The sequence below is a fragment of the Sebastes umbrosus genome, chromosome 14 (assembly GCF_015220745.1).
Source record: "Sebastes umbrosus isolate fSebUmb1 chromosome 14, fSebUmb1.pri, whole genome shotgun sequence".
NCBI classification, from domain to species: Eukaryota; Metazoa; Chordata; class Actinopteri; order Perciformes; family Sebastidae; genus Sebastes; species Sebastes umbrosus.
The window spans coordinates 24,316,015-24,329,515 of NC_051282.1; the positions used below are offsets into that span (position 1 = coordinate 24,316,015).

General features: G+C 38.3%; 1 protein-coding gene and 1 long non-coding RNA gene across 3 annotated transcripts; one reads left to right on the forward strand and one right to left on the reverse strand.

The window, feature by feature from the left end:
- Nucleotides 1-6,365: 6,365 nt before the first annotated feature.
- On the reverse strand, nucleotides 6,366-12,962 carry LOC119501664. Of its 2 annotated transcripts, none has more exons than XM_037792196.1 (15): nucleotides 12,814-12,962; nucleotides 12,526-12,632; nucleotides 12,176-12,304; nucleotides 12,007-12,079; nucleotides 11,825-11,878; nucleotides 11,570-11,675; nucleotides 10,227-10,322; nucleotides 8,844-8,918; nucleotides 8,687-8,764; nucleotides 8,484-8,570; nucleotides 8,272-8,328; nucleotides 8,110-8,166; nucleotides 7,124-7,216; nucleotides 6,748-6,847; nucleotides 6,366-6,648 (listed from the first exon to the last, which is right to left on the reverse strand). In XM_037792196.1, the coding sequence occupies exons 1-15, from the start codon at nucleotides 12,875-12,877 to the stop codon at nucleotides 6,601-6,603; spliced, it is 1,224 nt and encodes a 407-aa protein (XP_037648124.1). In that variant the 5' UTR covers nucleotides 12,878-12,962; the 3' UTR covers nucleotides 6,366-6,600. The 2 variants fall into 2 exon arrangements, with proteins under 2 accessions (XP_037648124.1, XP_037648123.1); XM_037792195.1 differs by having other exon boundaries at nucleotides 12,176-12,307.
- Nucleotides 6,979-9,270, forward strand: LOC119501665. Its single transcript, XR_005209873.1, has 3 exons — nucleotides 6,979-6,990; nucleotides 7,879-7,882; nucleotides 9,108-9,270. It is a non-coding gene; the product is annotated as an uncharacterized LOC119501665 (long non-coding RNA).
- Nucleotides 12,963-13,501: the final 539 nt, after the last annotated feature.

Consider the following 13,501-nt stretch of genomic DNA (forward strand, 5'->3'; position numbering starts at 1 on the left):
GGGATGATTTTTCTGTGAGTGTTTGCGTCATCGCAGGTCAGAGCGACCTTGTATCAGCACATATTAATAAAAAATTATTGGAAAATATAATGCTGTTCATACTTCAGGGTTTCTCTGAGAAAGTCTTAAAGGTACAGTGTGCAGGATTTGGCACCATCTAGTAGTGTGGTTGCAGATTGCAACCAACTGAGTACCCCAACTGAGTATCTTTACCATAATAACACTACTATAGGAGCAACGGAAGTCAGATGGCGGCTACCGCAGTTCAACATATTCTCATACAACGGTTTGTAGGATATCTCACAAACAGTTATTCCTAATTTTTCGTGTGTTTACCACATAATATCCAGCGTCAATTTCCGCTCCAGTCTTTTCAAAATAAACTTCCGTCTTCACAGGAAACAATGTGGTTAGGTTTAGGCAACAAAACCACTTAGTTAGAGTAGGGTAAAGATCATGGTTAAGTTATGCCAAACAGGAAGTGGTTATGCCACAACAGAAGTGCCGTAACTTAAGTATGGAAATTCCGTGACGAAATCTAAATAGTTAGGTTTAGGGAAAGATTGTGGTTTGAATTAAATCAACACCGGAAGTTACGTGACAAATAAATCAACGTTGACTTCTGGTTTCAAACGGGACACGAACATCGGTCTCCTTGGTGAAAGTCTGGCATTTTTTGATCCGATTTTGTGGGATATTAACGAATTACGGTAAATTACTTCTCGTAGGTAGCTTATAGCTACGAATGAGAACGTATGAGAACAACCTACGTTTCGCAAGCGAAAGAACTACGGTGGCCTTCAGGTAACGTAAAAACGTGAAAAGCTGTCTCTAGAGCCGGTGTTTGGTTTGTCCGCTCTGGGCTACTGTAGAAACATGGAGGACTCCGTGAAGAGGACCTGCTCCCTACGTAGATATGAAGGGCTCATTCTAAGCTAATGAAAACACAACGATTCTTAGTTTCAGGTGATTATACACTAATGAAAACCTAGTTATGAATATTACATTCCATTTCTGCTAATAGATCCCCCAAAATATGACACACTGTTCCTTTAAAGGGACTCAGCTGTTGTGTGTGTGTGTGTGTGTGTGTGGTTGTAATTGCTAGTGTGCTTATGCATGTGCCAGTGTGATAAAAGCATAATAGCACACAGAAATGATTTAAAAATGAATCTGTCGCTGTGCCATATGTCCGTATAAACTTCAATATACCGGCCTCGTGACTCAAACTGGAAATGAAAAGACGTCTTTAAGCACTAATACAGTGGTTATGTTTTATTCATGGGCCGTCCTGCAGGTTACGACAGCGCTGTGCTGCTCATCTGTGTGTACCGCGGGGGGAAGCAGGGGACTGAAGCCAAGCAACCCGGCCCCTTCCTGAGTCAGCTCCCCTTTGAACCACACACACTGTACGCATGCATATGCAGATCTGACCCGGTGGTTTGGATGATGATTCTGTCAAATACTGGTCTGCGTCCAAAGCAGAGCTACAACACAAAGTGATCAAAGACATGCAGGGAAAGTGAAGCTGTGAAAGCTCTGAGTGGTTGGCAGTGGTGGAGGATGTATTCAGGCCCTTTACTGAAGTAAAAGTACTAATAACACAGAGTAAAAATACTCTGTTACAAGTTAAAGTCCTGCATTGGAAATGTTACTTAAGTAAAAGTAGGTAAGTATAATCAGGATCATGTACTTAAATTATTAAAAGTAAAAGTACTCAATGCAGTAAAATGTCCCCTGTGACTACTATTATATCTTATATCATTAGATTATTATTACTCATGCATTAATGTAAGAGCAGGGTTTTACTGCTGTAGTTGGTTGAGCTCATTTTGAACTATTGATTAATTTCATTATGGATTAATCTGCTGAATATTTTCTCCATTAATTGATTGATTGTTTGGTTTGTTAAAAATCTTAAAAAAGTAAGAAATGCCGTCACAATTACACACACACACATATATATACTGTATATATATATATATATATATATATATATAGAAAGGGAGAGAGAGCAATAAATATATTTAAGTATACAATATATCGTATATACAGTATATACATACATATATACATAAACATATATACACACATATATATATATATATATATACAGTATATATTTTTATATATATATAAACATACTGTATATACAGTATACTGTACATATACAGTTTATTGAAATTATTCAATTAATTAATTACATTTTTGTATGTCAACTGACTTAACCGACTATCAAAAAAGTTGCTGTTATAGTCAAACTCTTCATAAGTTTTCTTGCAAAAATCTTAATTTGTAAAGTAGCTAGTCAGATAAATGTAATAGAGTAAAAAGAACAATATTTCCCTCTGAAATCTAGTGGAGTAGAAGTAGAAAGTGGCATGAAAAGAAAACACTCAAGTTAAGTACAAGTACCTCAAAATTGTACTTAAGTACAGTACTTGAGAAATTTACTTCGTTACATTCCACCTCTGGTGTTTGGTGCTTGGACGGGGACTACTGAGAGCTTTACGCAGCGGGGAGGACGAGAGGACGGGTCCCATACTAATGTGTAGAGCAGCTACAGTGATGCTTTCAACCATCTCATATGTATCTGTATGTACACGCAGACCTGTGGGCATACTCACTCAGCTGGATTCCTCTTTACAAAGCATCAGTCAAGGTTAATTAATCATACAGTGTGGTGTGATCCCCGATGTAATCTCTTAATAACTGCCGTGTGAGTGCAGCTTACCGACTTCCGAATGCAGCACTGTTTGCTTGCAGCTGTCTGTTAAGCCACGGCAGCACACGTACAGTACTGTAGGCGACCTTTACTGCGCTCCAGAGTGAGCGTAAACATAGTGATCAACTAGAGATCAGTTAGGGATAACACAACTACTGTGATTGTCTGCAGCCAATCTAGTTCCCCTTAAGCCTTCTCATCCCCCGATGTGGTGATCAGTGTTCGGCTCCCGCTGAGTTTTGTTTCCTTGACTGCTCACGGTGGAGCGTGATTGGTAACTAATTAGCCGATATCTAATTATTATGTGCATCAGAGCAGAGAGGATCCATAATTACAGACTCTCCCATGTACATTCCCCTCCTCCATGTCATACTATCTGCAACACATGTATGATGGCCCATCAACCCATCTGCCTCGCTCATGTCCCCTCAGTGAAACTCCCAGAGAGGGGACGCTCCGAGGCCTTGACCGTCCAATCACCCTCCTTTCATTCACTTTCACACACCGACATACCAAACATGAGCAGCAACCACCCTGACACACTCTCCTCTAGGTACTCAGTCCATCTGTGAGGTAAAAAAAGGGGGCTTTTTCAAGGTCATTGCACATTTAGAGAAGCTTAAAATAGAATCAGACATTGACTAACAGCAACTCTCAGCAGATCCCAAGAGATAGCGAGAGGAGCATTAAACTCAACCCCAACCCCCGTGTGTTTGTGTGTAACTGTAATTACTATCATACATCAAGCCACGGGGTGGGGGCAACACATCTTTTAAGTACTGTAACATATAACATTTAAATTACAGAGTGATTTGTAATACTGTTCCTTTATTGGTTTATAAATAAATCAGAGCGCCATCCTGGAAAATACAACCGAAACATAATACACTGATTGCATAAAGGAATAGTCAATAAGCAGCACTATAGGGTGATTTATTGAAATAAAATAATTTTTAGCCCCAGCTATAGTGGTTGATTATCAAAATACAGTATGTAAAATATATGTATTTGTAGATTTAAGTACAATAAGGCATTTTAAAGCTATTGCTATCTGGAATAAATGTGCATTAATTGCGTTTGCATCACTCAACAAAAGTAATAAGAGGTGTAATTTATGTTGCCTCAGTGGTGTACTACTCATGTATATTTACTGCCCCCTTGTGGTATAAAGTTGATACTAAAAATGACCAGGCAGTGAGATCTAGGGTAGAGTCAAATTAAATGAAAATAATTAAAAAAATATATTTTAAAACTCATTACAAGAATTCATCATTTTTAATATACTTATTGTATTTATTATTATTTATATTTCAATTAATCAATTAGAAAGCAAAAGCGATACAACTGAGTACATAAGTGAGAAAAGAAAAAATACAGAATCACAATAAAACCTCTGAATTCACAAATTCAGAGTGAAATGCATTTAAGTTACAAAACAAAAAATAACAGGGTGTTGTGATTCAGGTGATAAGAATAAACATGTTTGCTAGATTATGCAGCGATGATTAAGTAAAGGCAGGCTTACTTATAACTGATTGGATAAATGAGAAATTACAATTAAAAAAGAAAATAAAAAGCATACTTAATACATATACACAATGTATTTATTATGTATCGCATTTATATTAGGGCTGTCAATTAATTAAAATATTTAATCACAATTAATCACACATTTTTTTGTCTGTTCAAAATGTACCTTAAAGGGAGATTTGTCAAGTATTTATTACTCTTATCCACATGGGAGCTGGCAAATATGCTTTCTTTATGCAAATGTATGTATATATTTATTATTAGAAATCAATTACCAACAAAAAACAATGACAAATATTGTCCAGAAACCCTCACAGGTACTGCATTGAGCATAAAAAATATGCTCAAATCATAACATGGCAAACTCAAGGCCAACAGGCAACAACAGCTGTCAGTGTGTCAGTGTGCTGACTTGACTATGACTTGCCCCAAACTGCATGTGATTATCATAAAGTGGGCATGTCTGTAAAGGGGAGACTTGTGGGTACCCATAGAACCCATTTTCATTCACATATCTTGAAATCAGAGGTCAAGGGACCCCTTTGAAAATGGCCATGCCAGTTTTTCCTCACCAAAATTTAGCGCAAGTTTGGAGCATTATTTAACCTCCTTCCTGACAAGTTAGTATGACATGGTTGGTACCAATGGATTCCTGAGGGTTTTCTAGTTTCATATGATACCAGTATGTGTTAAAGAAATTATTGGCATTAAAAGGAATTTGCGTTAATGCATTATTATCACGTTAACTTTGACAGCCCTAATTTATGCATTAATTAATTAATTAGTTAATTAATTAATTAATGCATTATATCATTGAAATCACACATTCCAATGAGGTATAGTATAATATATTTATGTATACATTATATAGGCCTTTTATATACAGTTGTGTATGTGGTACTTTTTCTGACATGTTTTACGGTCCACCCAACTTTGGTCAAGCCACTTAATGTTCTCAGTAACAAGCGTTTTGTTTGTAATAACTAATGTTCATCTAAATGTTATGACCCAAATTAATATGTTATCTGATCCATCTGATTGACTGATCAGTGATCAGTGAATAAACCGAAAGTGACGCATAGACAACACCAATTTCCATCGGGATTATCTCGCTTATGTCATCAGACTGATTTAAAGATGTAATCACAAAATTTGGCACGTAGGGCTTGTAGAGAATATATCTTCTAACATTGTGAAAAGAGACAGCATGCTCATTAAGAGAGCAGAGCATCATGGGATTTGAAAATGATTATATTAAACGAAAGTGCTGGGCTGCGGTCGAAAAGTCAAAAAATTACGTTCTAATGTCTTTTCTTAACCACTTTTTCTTGACCTCGATAGAAGACGTCATGAGGTCATGGAAAGATGAGAAGGAGAATTCATAAGCACTCAGAAAAAGACAACCGTGGTGTTAGGAGAATCCGAATGCTCTTACACTAGGCTCCGTAATTATGATGTGACGCTGGCGGACGTTAGTGACGCGGGTCTGCCGTGGTGAAACTACAATATTCCAAAAATGGACTACAAAAGGCGCATGTTCGCCCCGTACGTTCTTAAATAGCTCCTTCAGTGACCGGCTGCTTCACCAGCCATGTGTGAAAGAGAGATACCGCAGGTCCTTCTGCTGCTGGAACACTTTATCAACAAATAGTAGAGGTTTCTCTGACCTAACGCGGAAAAATATAACTTCATTACCAAGGTTGGAATCCAAATAAAAAAAGGAATATAGGCTACCAGTCACCCAAGTTTATACGATAAATATTGAGTTAATTGTTCGAGTTATAGAGAAGGAGTAGAATCCTTAAATGTCTACTACTTCCTACTCCCTTCTTGGAAGTAATATTTATTGATGTTGATTATTTGTTAATTGACAGTCTGCTACATGTTTACTGTTCATTTGATTTGTTATTCTTGTTTTGTTTTTTACTTATTTGTTACTTGTTCGAAATAAATAAATAGAAATAAAGTGAAAAGAAATGGTTGTTAACGATATGCAAGATAAGCATATGGTTTGTTTTCATGAACGGCAGAATGTTGCGTCGCTTTAAATGTTGCTGCTGCAAGGAATTGTGGGATGTTATTCTCTCCTTTCCTTTGGTAAAGGATGGTCCAGTGTATCTTATGTTAAAGGAGATAATAAAGGAAGCATTGACGCACCTTTCCTCAGCATTTAGAGAATTCGATAGAGATACTTCTGGGTCATTTCACTCGGTTAGGAACCTTCCTAAGCAAAAAAGACTATTCGACCGCAGCCCTGGACTTGATCCCAAAGGAACTGCCAGTAAATGTACCACATACCCTGACTGTGAGAAGGCTATTATTAATATTATTATGAGTCAGTATATCTATATACTACAGTTCTTCATGTTGGATGTTGACTCCACGTCAGTGTCCTGTGCAGCAAACAAAACAAATAGCCAAATCAAACATCATAAAAGAGCATTTTCACAGAGACTATATAATAAAGGATATATAGAGAGCTTCCTACTTACTGGAGCAGTAGAGCACCTGCTGACCGGGTCTGGGTCAAAGCCGCGCTTGTCCACCAAAGCTACGGCTCCACCTGTCATGTCAAAACCTTGGTTGGCAGCTCTGGAGACAGAAACAACAAGAAACGCAGACATGAGCCTAGGCACAGAAACAGCAAAGCTCGGTTAATGCTCACTTTCCCAGCAGACATCAGACGAGCTCTGAAGTTCAGACTGGCCAGATTGGGCGGGGGGGCAGTTCATGAAGTTACTCCTGACAGCTGTCCAAACAGCAGCAACAGGCAAAATGAAACATGGTATGAAGGAGACGGGGAAATGAAAAGCGATTTCTTTTTGGGCTCAGTTGTGAGTGCAGAGTGACAGAGAGGCAGAGTCTCACCGCTGGTCCGACATCAGTGGTTGGCCTTCATCATTCTCATCATCTTCAGGACCACGATCACCGCGAGTCCGTCCATTGGGCATCTCCCTGATCCTGGAGAAGAATTCATAACCATCATCAGTTAAAAGACGGGCAGAGAAAAACCTCAGGGTGAGTTCTTCAGCTCATTATGTCGTTTGTTAACTGCATCTGAGCATTTTTTGAAGAAAATTTAAAATAGAATTTTTATTTGATTTGATCATCTTGATGACTTATCAGGATGACTACATGCTTTTGTTAATTTCTAGGAAGTAATCGTTTTTTTTCTGTCAGCTATAGTAAGTGGAGTTTAAATAATTGTATATTTTGTGTTTACAAATTGGTGCTGCTTATTTTCCTCTCACCTGCACATCGATAGTTTGCATCTCCTCTTTCTAGCTTTTATCATATTTTATCACTGTGGATTTGTTTCCACTTTACTTTATTTTTTCATCATTAAACAGAAGCATAACATAACCTGTGGGTTTCTGTAAACTAATTACATTTGATACATTTTAATAATACATATTTAATACTGAACTACTAATAAGAAGTGATTAACCTCTTGGTGGCTAAACATAATAATATAAATCTTCAATAGGACATATTTTCACCTCACACACTCTTAAAGGAACAGTGTGTGGCATTTAGCGGGATCTATTGGCAGAAATGGAATATAATATTAATAGGTACCAGAATACATTGCACGGCTGCTTACAAAGACAATGAATGGGAAGACATGTAGCATTACAACAACTGGCTCTACATTCGCATTTTCGCGTCGGCCACCGTAGCAATCCTACACGCTTGACACATGGGAGAAGTTGTAATCTGCAACCTCACAGCTAGATACCGCCAGCTTCTACACACTGTTCCTTTTAAAGAGACATAAATGTAATTCAAAAAGGTAAAAATATGAGTCTCTTCAACTCTATTATGATATTTAAATTGTTCGACTACAAACCTACCTCACGTTGCCTTTTCCTTTGCTGTCGTTCACTCCTCCTGGATCATCCCTCAAGCTCCTGAGGCAGACAAATACAATAGCTGTTACATAATAGTGTTGATTAAATAATAATAAAACATTTATAATAAAAACACTGACAATCCGTCCAGCACCAAAAGCTTACCCGTTCACGGCTTGATGAATAGAAGCTCTGTTCATGTCGGGGGCACTTATGTCTCCGCTGCAAAACATATACTAGATAAGAATGGCACTGGATCTCTTGTGAGAAATCTCATTCAGTAGCTGCCCAGCTAAAAAGGGACACTTCACCTAAATCCCCAAAGGAAAATAGAGGCTACAGGCACAAACAAAAGCACAAACAATTCTCATTCTCACTTTGCAGTCGGCTGGATTCCCTTGTTTCTCAAGATGTGGTTCAGACTGAAGGATGGAGGAGTCTCGCCTACAGCCTTAGGATCATTACTATGGAGACAACGGTAGCTTTGAGCAGATTGCAGTCTAGACTTGAAATTGCTATTTAAAAAACACTTTTGACAGTTTTGACAAGTATGTTTTTAATGTTAACGTGGCAGGCTAACCTGTGAACACTTTCCAGTGTGTCATCTTGCTCGATAACATTTTCACCCCTTCGATCAGAGGCAGATATCACACTCAGCCTGTAATGACAGAGAAAAGATGAGGATGTTTTCAACGTCACTGATGAGTGCTGACAGTAGCTTGTGAATGTTAGCTCACTCGATGCCACCGTTGTGTTGAGTTGTGTCCAAAGCACCACTTCCGACCTCCTGGACTCCACGTCCTTCAGGGTCTCTGAAAGGGACATTCAAACATAAAGTGCTTAAACACTGAAAATGTCCAGTTTAAATGAGTTAGCCTAATGATGAGTTGTGAATGGAGTGTGCTAATTATTGTTGAAGTTTCCAATTCACCTTTCCTCTAGAGCGACATTTGGCAAGCAAAATTGTTTTACCATAGACCAACTTTTCATTAAAGCTCTAGGTTATCTGAAAAATCTGTGTTTCTAATGGAATTTGAAAGGAAAACAGCCAATCAGAGACGAAGAGTCAGCTGTCAATAGAGTGCTGCAGGGATGATGAATTTTTGTAGGCCAACCAGGAAGTTAGCATCGCCCTGGTTCCCTCAACAAAAAGACAATGGGATTTTTCCATTGGCTTTTGGATTATTACAGAAAATAAACTCTGTGGCAAACAAACGTTTATGATACTTGATTTTTGAAATGTAAATGCAATTGCCAGAAGTAAAAATCTAATGTTAGGCTATAAACGAACACAACGAGGCTGTAAAGGCGGATGAGTCGGCATGATGACGTTTAGTAGCCTCCTTTAGCCACTTGTTCTTAAGACACATAAAGGCTTCAAAACTCACGAGTGGGATATTTACTGATGTATTTTATGTTGTAGAACAAAATGTTAAAATCTCTTCAGCTTGTGTTAACCACAGAGGTTATTTCAGGCATCTAACTAAAAACCCATTCAAAAAACCCATTGACTTCCAGACGAGGGAACCAGAAGTGCTAAAATGCTGACTCATTTCCGGGTTTTAGGACTCATTCCTGTAGCTCTCTATAACTGCTTGTGAAGCTCGAGAACTCCGATCAAACGGTCAAACTAGACAGCGCTGATCAAATATGAATCAATATTCTGTTACTGTAATGTCTATTTCTCGCCTCAGATGTTTTCAGAAACATCTTGTAGTGTACTGTTTAGCAGTAAAATGAGAAAGTTTGCTCCCCGGTGGGCGGTGCTTGGTTTTGGCTCGACTGTTTTCAACATGGTGGCCAGGTCACAAACTTTCACATTTACAGCTAAACAGTACACTACAAGATGTTTCTGAAAACATTTAGTTGTTTTCGTTGAGCACTAGGAGGAGGCAGAGGAACATGATTTTTTTTCCCCCAGATTATCTGTCTCATGCACTACTGTCAGGATATAGTGACCGTTTTATGAAAATAACTTTTTATATTTGCTAAAAGTTACCAACTGCAGCTTTAATGTGGATGTGCATTGAAGAGAATTTTACTAATTGAAATTTAATAACAGAAGTGTATTTATGTGTGCAACAGTGCCAACTGAAAAGTATGTGAAAAGTAAAACTGACCCAGTTTTTGGTGCCTCTCCCCTCTCATTTCTGAGACAAGAGCAAGTCCGTAGGTATCTTAAAAACTCAGGAACTGTAGCGCCATCGTGCTGCTTCCTGACACAAGAAACACAAACAAACATTTCAGAATCCATACAAGACACTATCTAAGTAAATGTGAGACCTGCGGGATTGCTGGCGATCCGAACCGACTTGTCTTTCAGTGAATGTGGCAGGCAAAGTTTTAGAGCTAGAATTGAAGGTACTGATATCATATGAAACTGGAAAAAAACAGAATCTATTGGTACTAGGACAGTTAATCGATTAAAATAATTAATCGTGATTAATTGTAAATTAATCACACATTTTTCAACATGAGAGTGGGCACATATGCTGCTTTATAAAAATGTATGTATATATTTAATATTGTAAATCAATTAACAACACAAAACAATTACAGATATTGTCCAGAAACCCTCACAGGTACTGCATTTAGCATAAAAAATATGCTCAGATCATAACATGGCAAACTGCAGCCCAACAGGCAACAACAGCTGTCAGTGTGTCAGTGTGCTGACTTGACTATGACTTGCCCCAAACTGCATGTGATTATCATAAAGTGGGCACGTCTGTAAAGGGGAGACTCGTGGGTACCCATAGAACTCATTTTCATTCACATATCTTGAGGTCAGAGGTCAAGGGACCCCTTTGAAAATGGCCAGTTTTTCCTTGCCAGAATCTAGTATGAGTTTGGAGCGTTATTTATCCTCCTTCCCGACAAGCTAGTATGACATGGTTGGTACCAATGGATTCCTTAGGTTTTCTCTAGGTTTTTTCATATGATGCCAGTATCTTCACTCTAGCTTTAAAACTGAGCCCGCTAAAACCTAAAAATTGCAAGTTGCGTTAATGCATTAAAGAAATTAGTGGCGTCAAAATGAATTATTATTGTTATTATAACTTTGACAGCCCTGATTGGTAACAACCTTGTCATGTTAGCTTGTCAGGAATGAGGAGGAAATAACGTTCCAAAGTTTAGTGAGGAAAAACTGTCATGGCCATTTTCAAAGGGGTCCCCTGACCTCTGACCTCAAGATATGTGAATGAAAATGGGTTCTATGGGTACCCACGAGTCTCCCCTTTACAGACATGCCCAATTTATGATCATCACATGCAGTTTGGGGCAAAAATCATGCAGTTTTATGCATGCTATATAAATGTGTTATTTTCGCTTATTCTAAAAATAGTGTGTTTGAATATTTCAGCATACTGGGGTCCAGAAACAGTCTGTGTAAGACACTGTGTAAGCAAATGTGTACATGACATTAAAAGTCAGTTGTTATTGCAAATAGAATAGAACTCACTTAAACCAAAAAATGTAACAAAGCATCCCAATGATCCCACAGAGCACCAGTACACCCAGTAGTACACCGACTGTTACACCGACTGCTACACCGACTGGTACACCGTCTGGACGACAGACAAAATACAAACATGTTATCATCAAATATTACTTTGAGTTATTTTACAGCAATTTAATTAACGGTATTGTCAACAAAAATGTTTTGAGGCACAAGAATAACAACACAATGTCACTATCAGAGTAAACGTCCACTCACTGGTGAGGTTCTGTGGTGTTGTTGGATAACTGGGATCAAGATTCTTCAGCTTCTCTGTTTAAGGTAAAGAGGTGAGATTTATGTACAGTATATCATACATGAATGATATATATATATATATATATTCATGATTAGCAATGTAAGATAGTAAATCAGTTATTCACAACATCTCATTGCCTTACCGGTAATCTTATAATCGTCACAGATGTCTATTACAGACTCCTCTCCCTGAAGATTTCCCGTCAAAATCAAAGTCTATATTGTGAGAGTGTACAGTGTGAAGATTTTACTGTTTATGTCTTTCATTGATTCAATGTATATAAACATATATTAAAATAAAGGGAGACTCACATTACGAACAATGCATTCTATTTGAAGGTCCCGACACTTTCTTGTAACAACCGAATTGTTGTCCAAGCGGATCACTTCACCCGAATAATTTTTCCTCTCGGTGCCAATCACAGCAAAAGCAAGCTTTGTCTGCCGGGGAAATAATAAAAAAAAAAACGTACCCTGAATCACTGCAGTCAAAGCAAAAACACACTGGCATGGAGTTATTTGAAAACCTCAAACTTTCACTTCCTCTTTACCGCTTCCCCTCTCTCCATCTCTTTCTTTCTTCAAAAATACACAGTAAAAGACCTTAAAACCTTTTAAAAAACGATGGTACTACTGTTTAGTGTAAAGGCAAATTAAAATACCTTATTATCATTCACTGTCAAGTCACTTCCGTCAGGACATCGATGTTTGAACTGGAATCCCTCTCCAGTCTGTATATCGCTGCAGGAGGTGTTTATCTGACGGCATTCTGTGAGACAACAGATGTGCAGTGAATCATTAACAAACTTTTATCTCTTATCTCTATAAACCTCAGCAGAAGGAACAGGATAACCGCACCCGCATATCCATGATTAGCGGAAGTCAAGAATGTCCAACAAAAACAGAAAAAACAGGAGAGAAATGCACATTTACAATGCTACATCTCTTACCTCGTGTTTTGCCGATAAAGAATGACATAACCACGACACCAGTAAGGAAGGTTTTAAGACTCATTTTGTCGAAGGAAAGGAGAGCGCGCCAACAGACGCCAAGTCTCAAGGAGGAACAGAAGCAGGAAGTGTGACCTGGCTTCTTGAAGGAAAAAATCTCACAAGTTTTCTCGCGAGACTTGCTGCTGGACAACATCCAACAAATATTAGTAAACATGAACACCTCTCTCCCAAATCCAATGAAGGAGGGAGATATGTTTTAGATGACACTAAGAGCACCCAGGGGAATGTTCTGAGTATATGGGAACATTTTCTGTTTCACTACAGTAGAATAAAGCTCATTTTCATATAAAAAAGAAAAAAAAAACATTCTATAGGTCCATAAAATCAAGCCCGATCCTAATGTCCACACTCACAGACTCACAGGTGCGTTCTCTTAAAGTCCGTGAGGGTTCAGGACTCTCTCACTGTCAGATCATCAAGTCCTTGAGGGCTCTCTCGCAGACATTTTGAGCTCTTTATGAACACTTTCCGTAAATCTGCAGAGAAAGTCTGCCTGAGGGAATTACCCAAAATTCCTGTCTTAGAGACATTAAACTCAAGGTTACCACGATTACCAGGGGAAGCCCGGAGGCGTAAAAACAACAACACAGAAACATTAACATTACAGCTTCAGTAGGCTGTACAT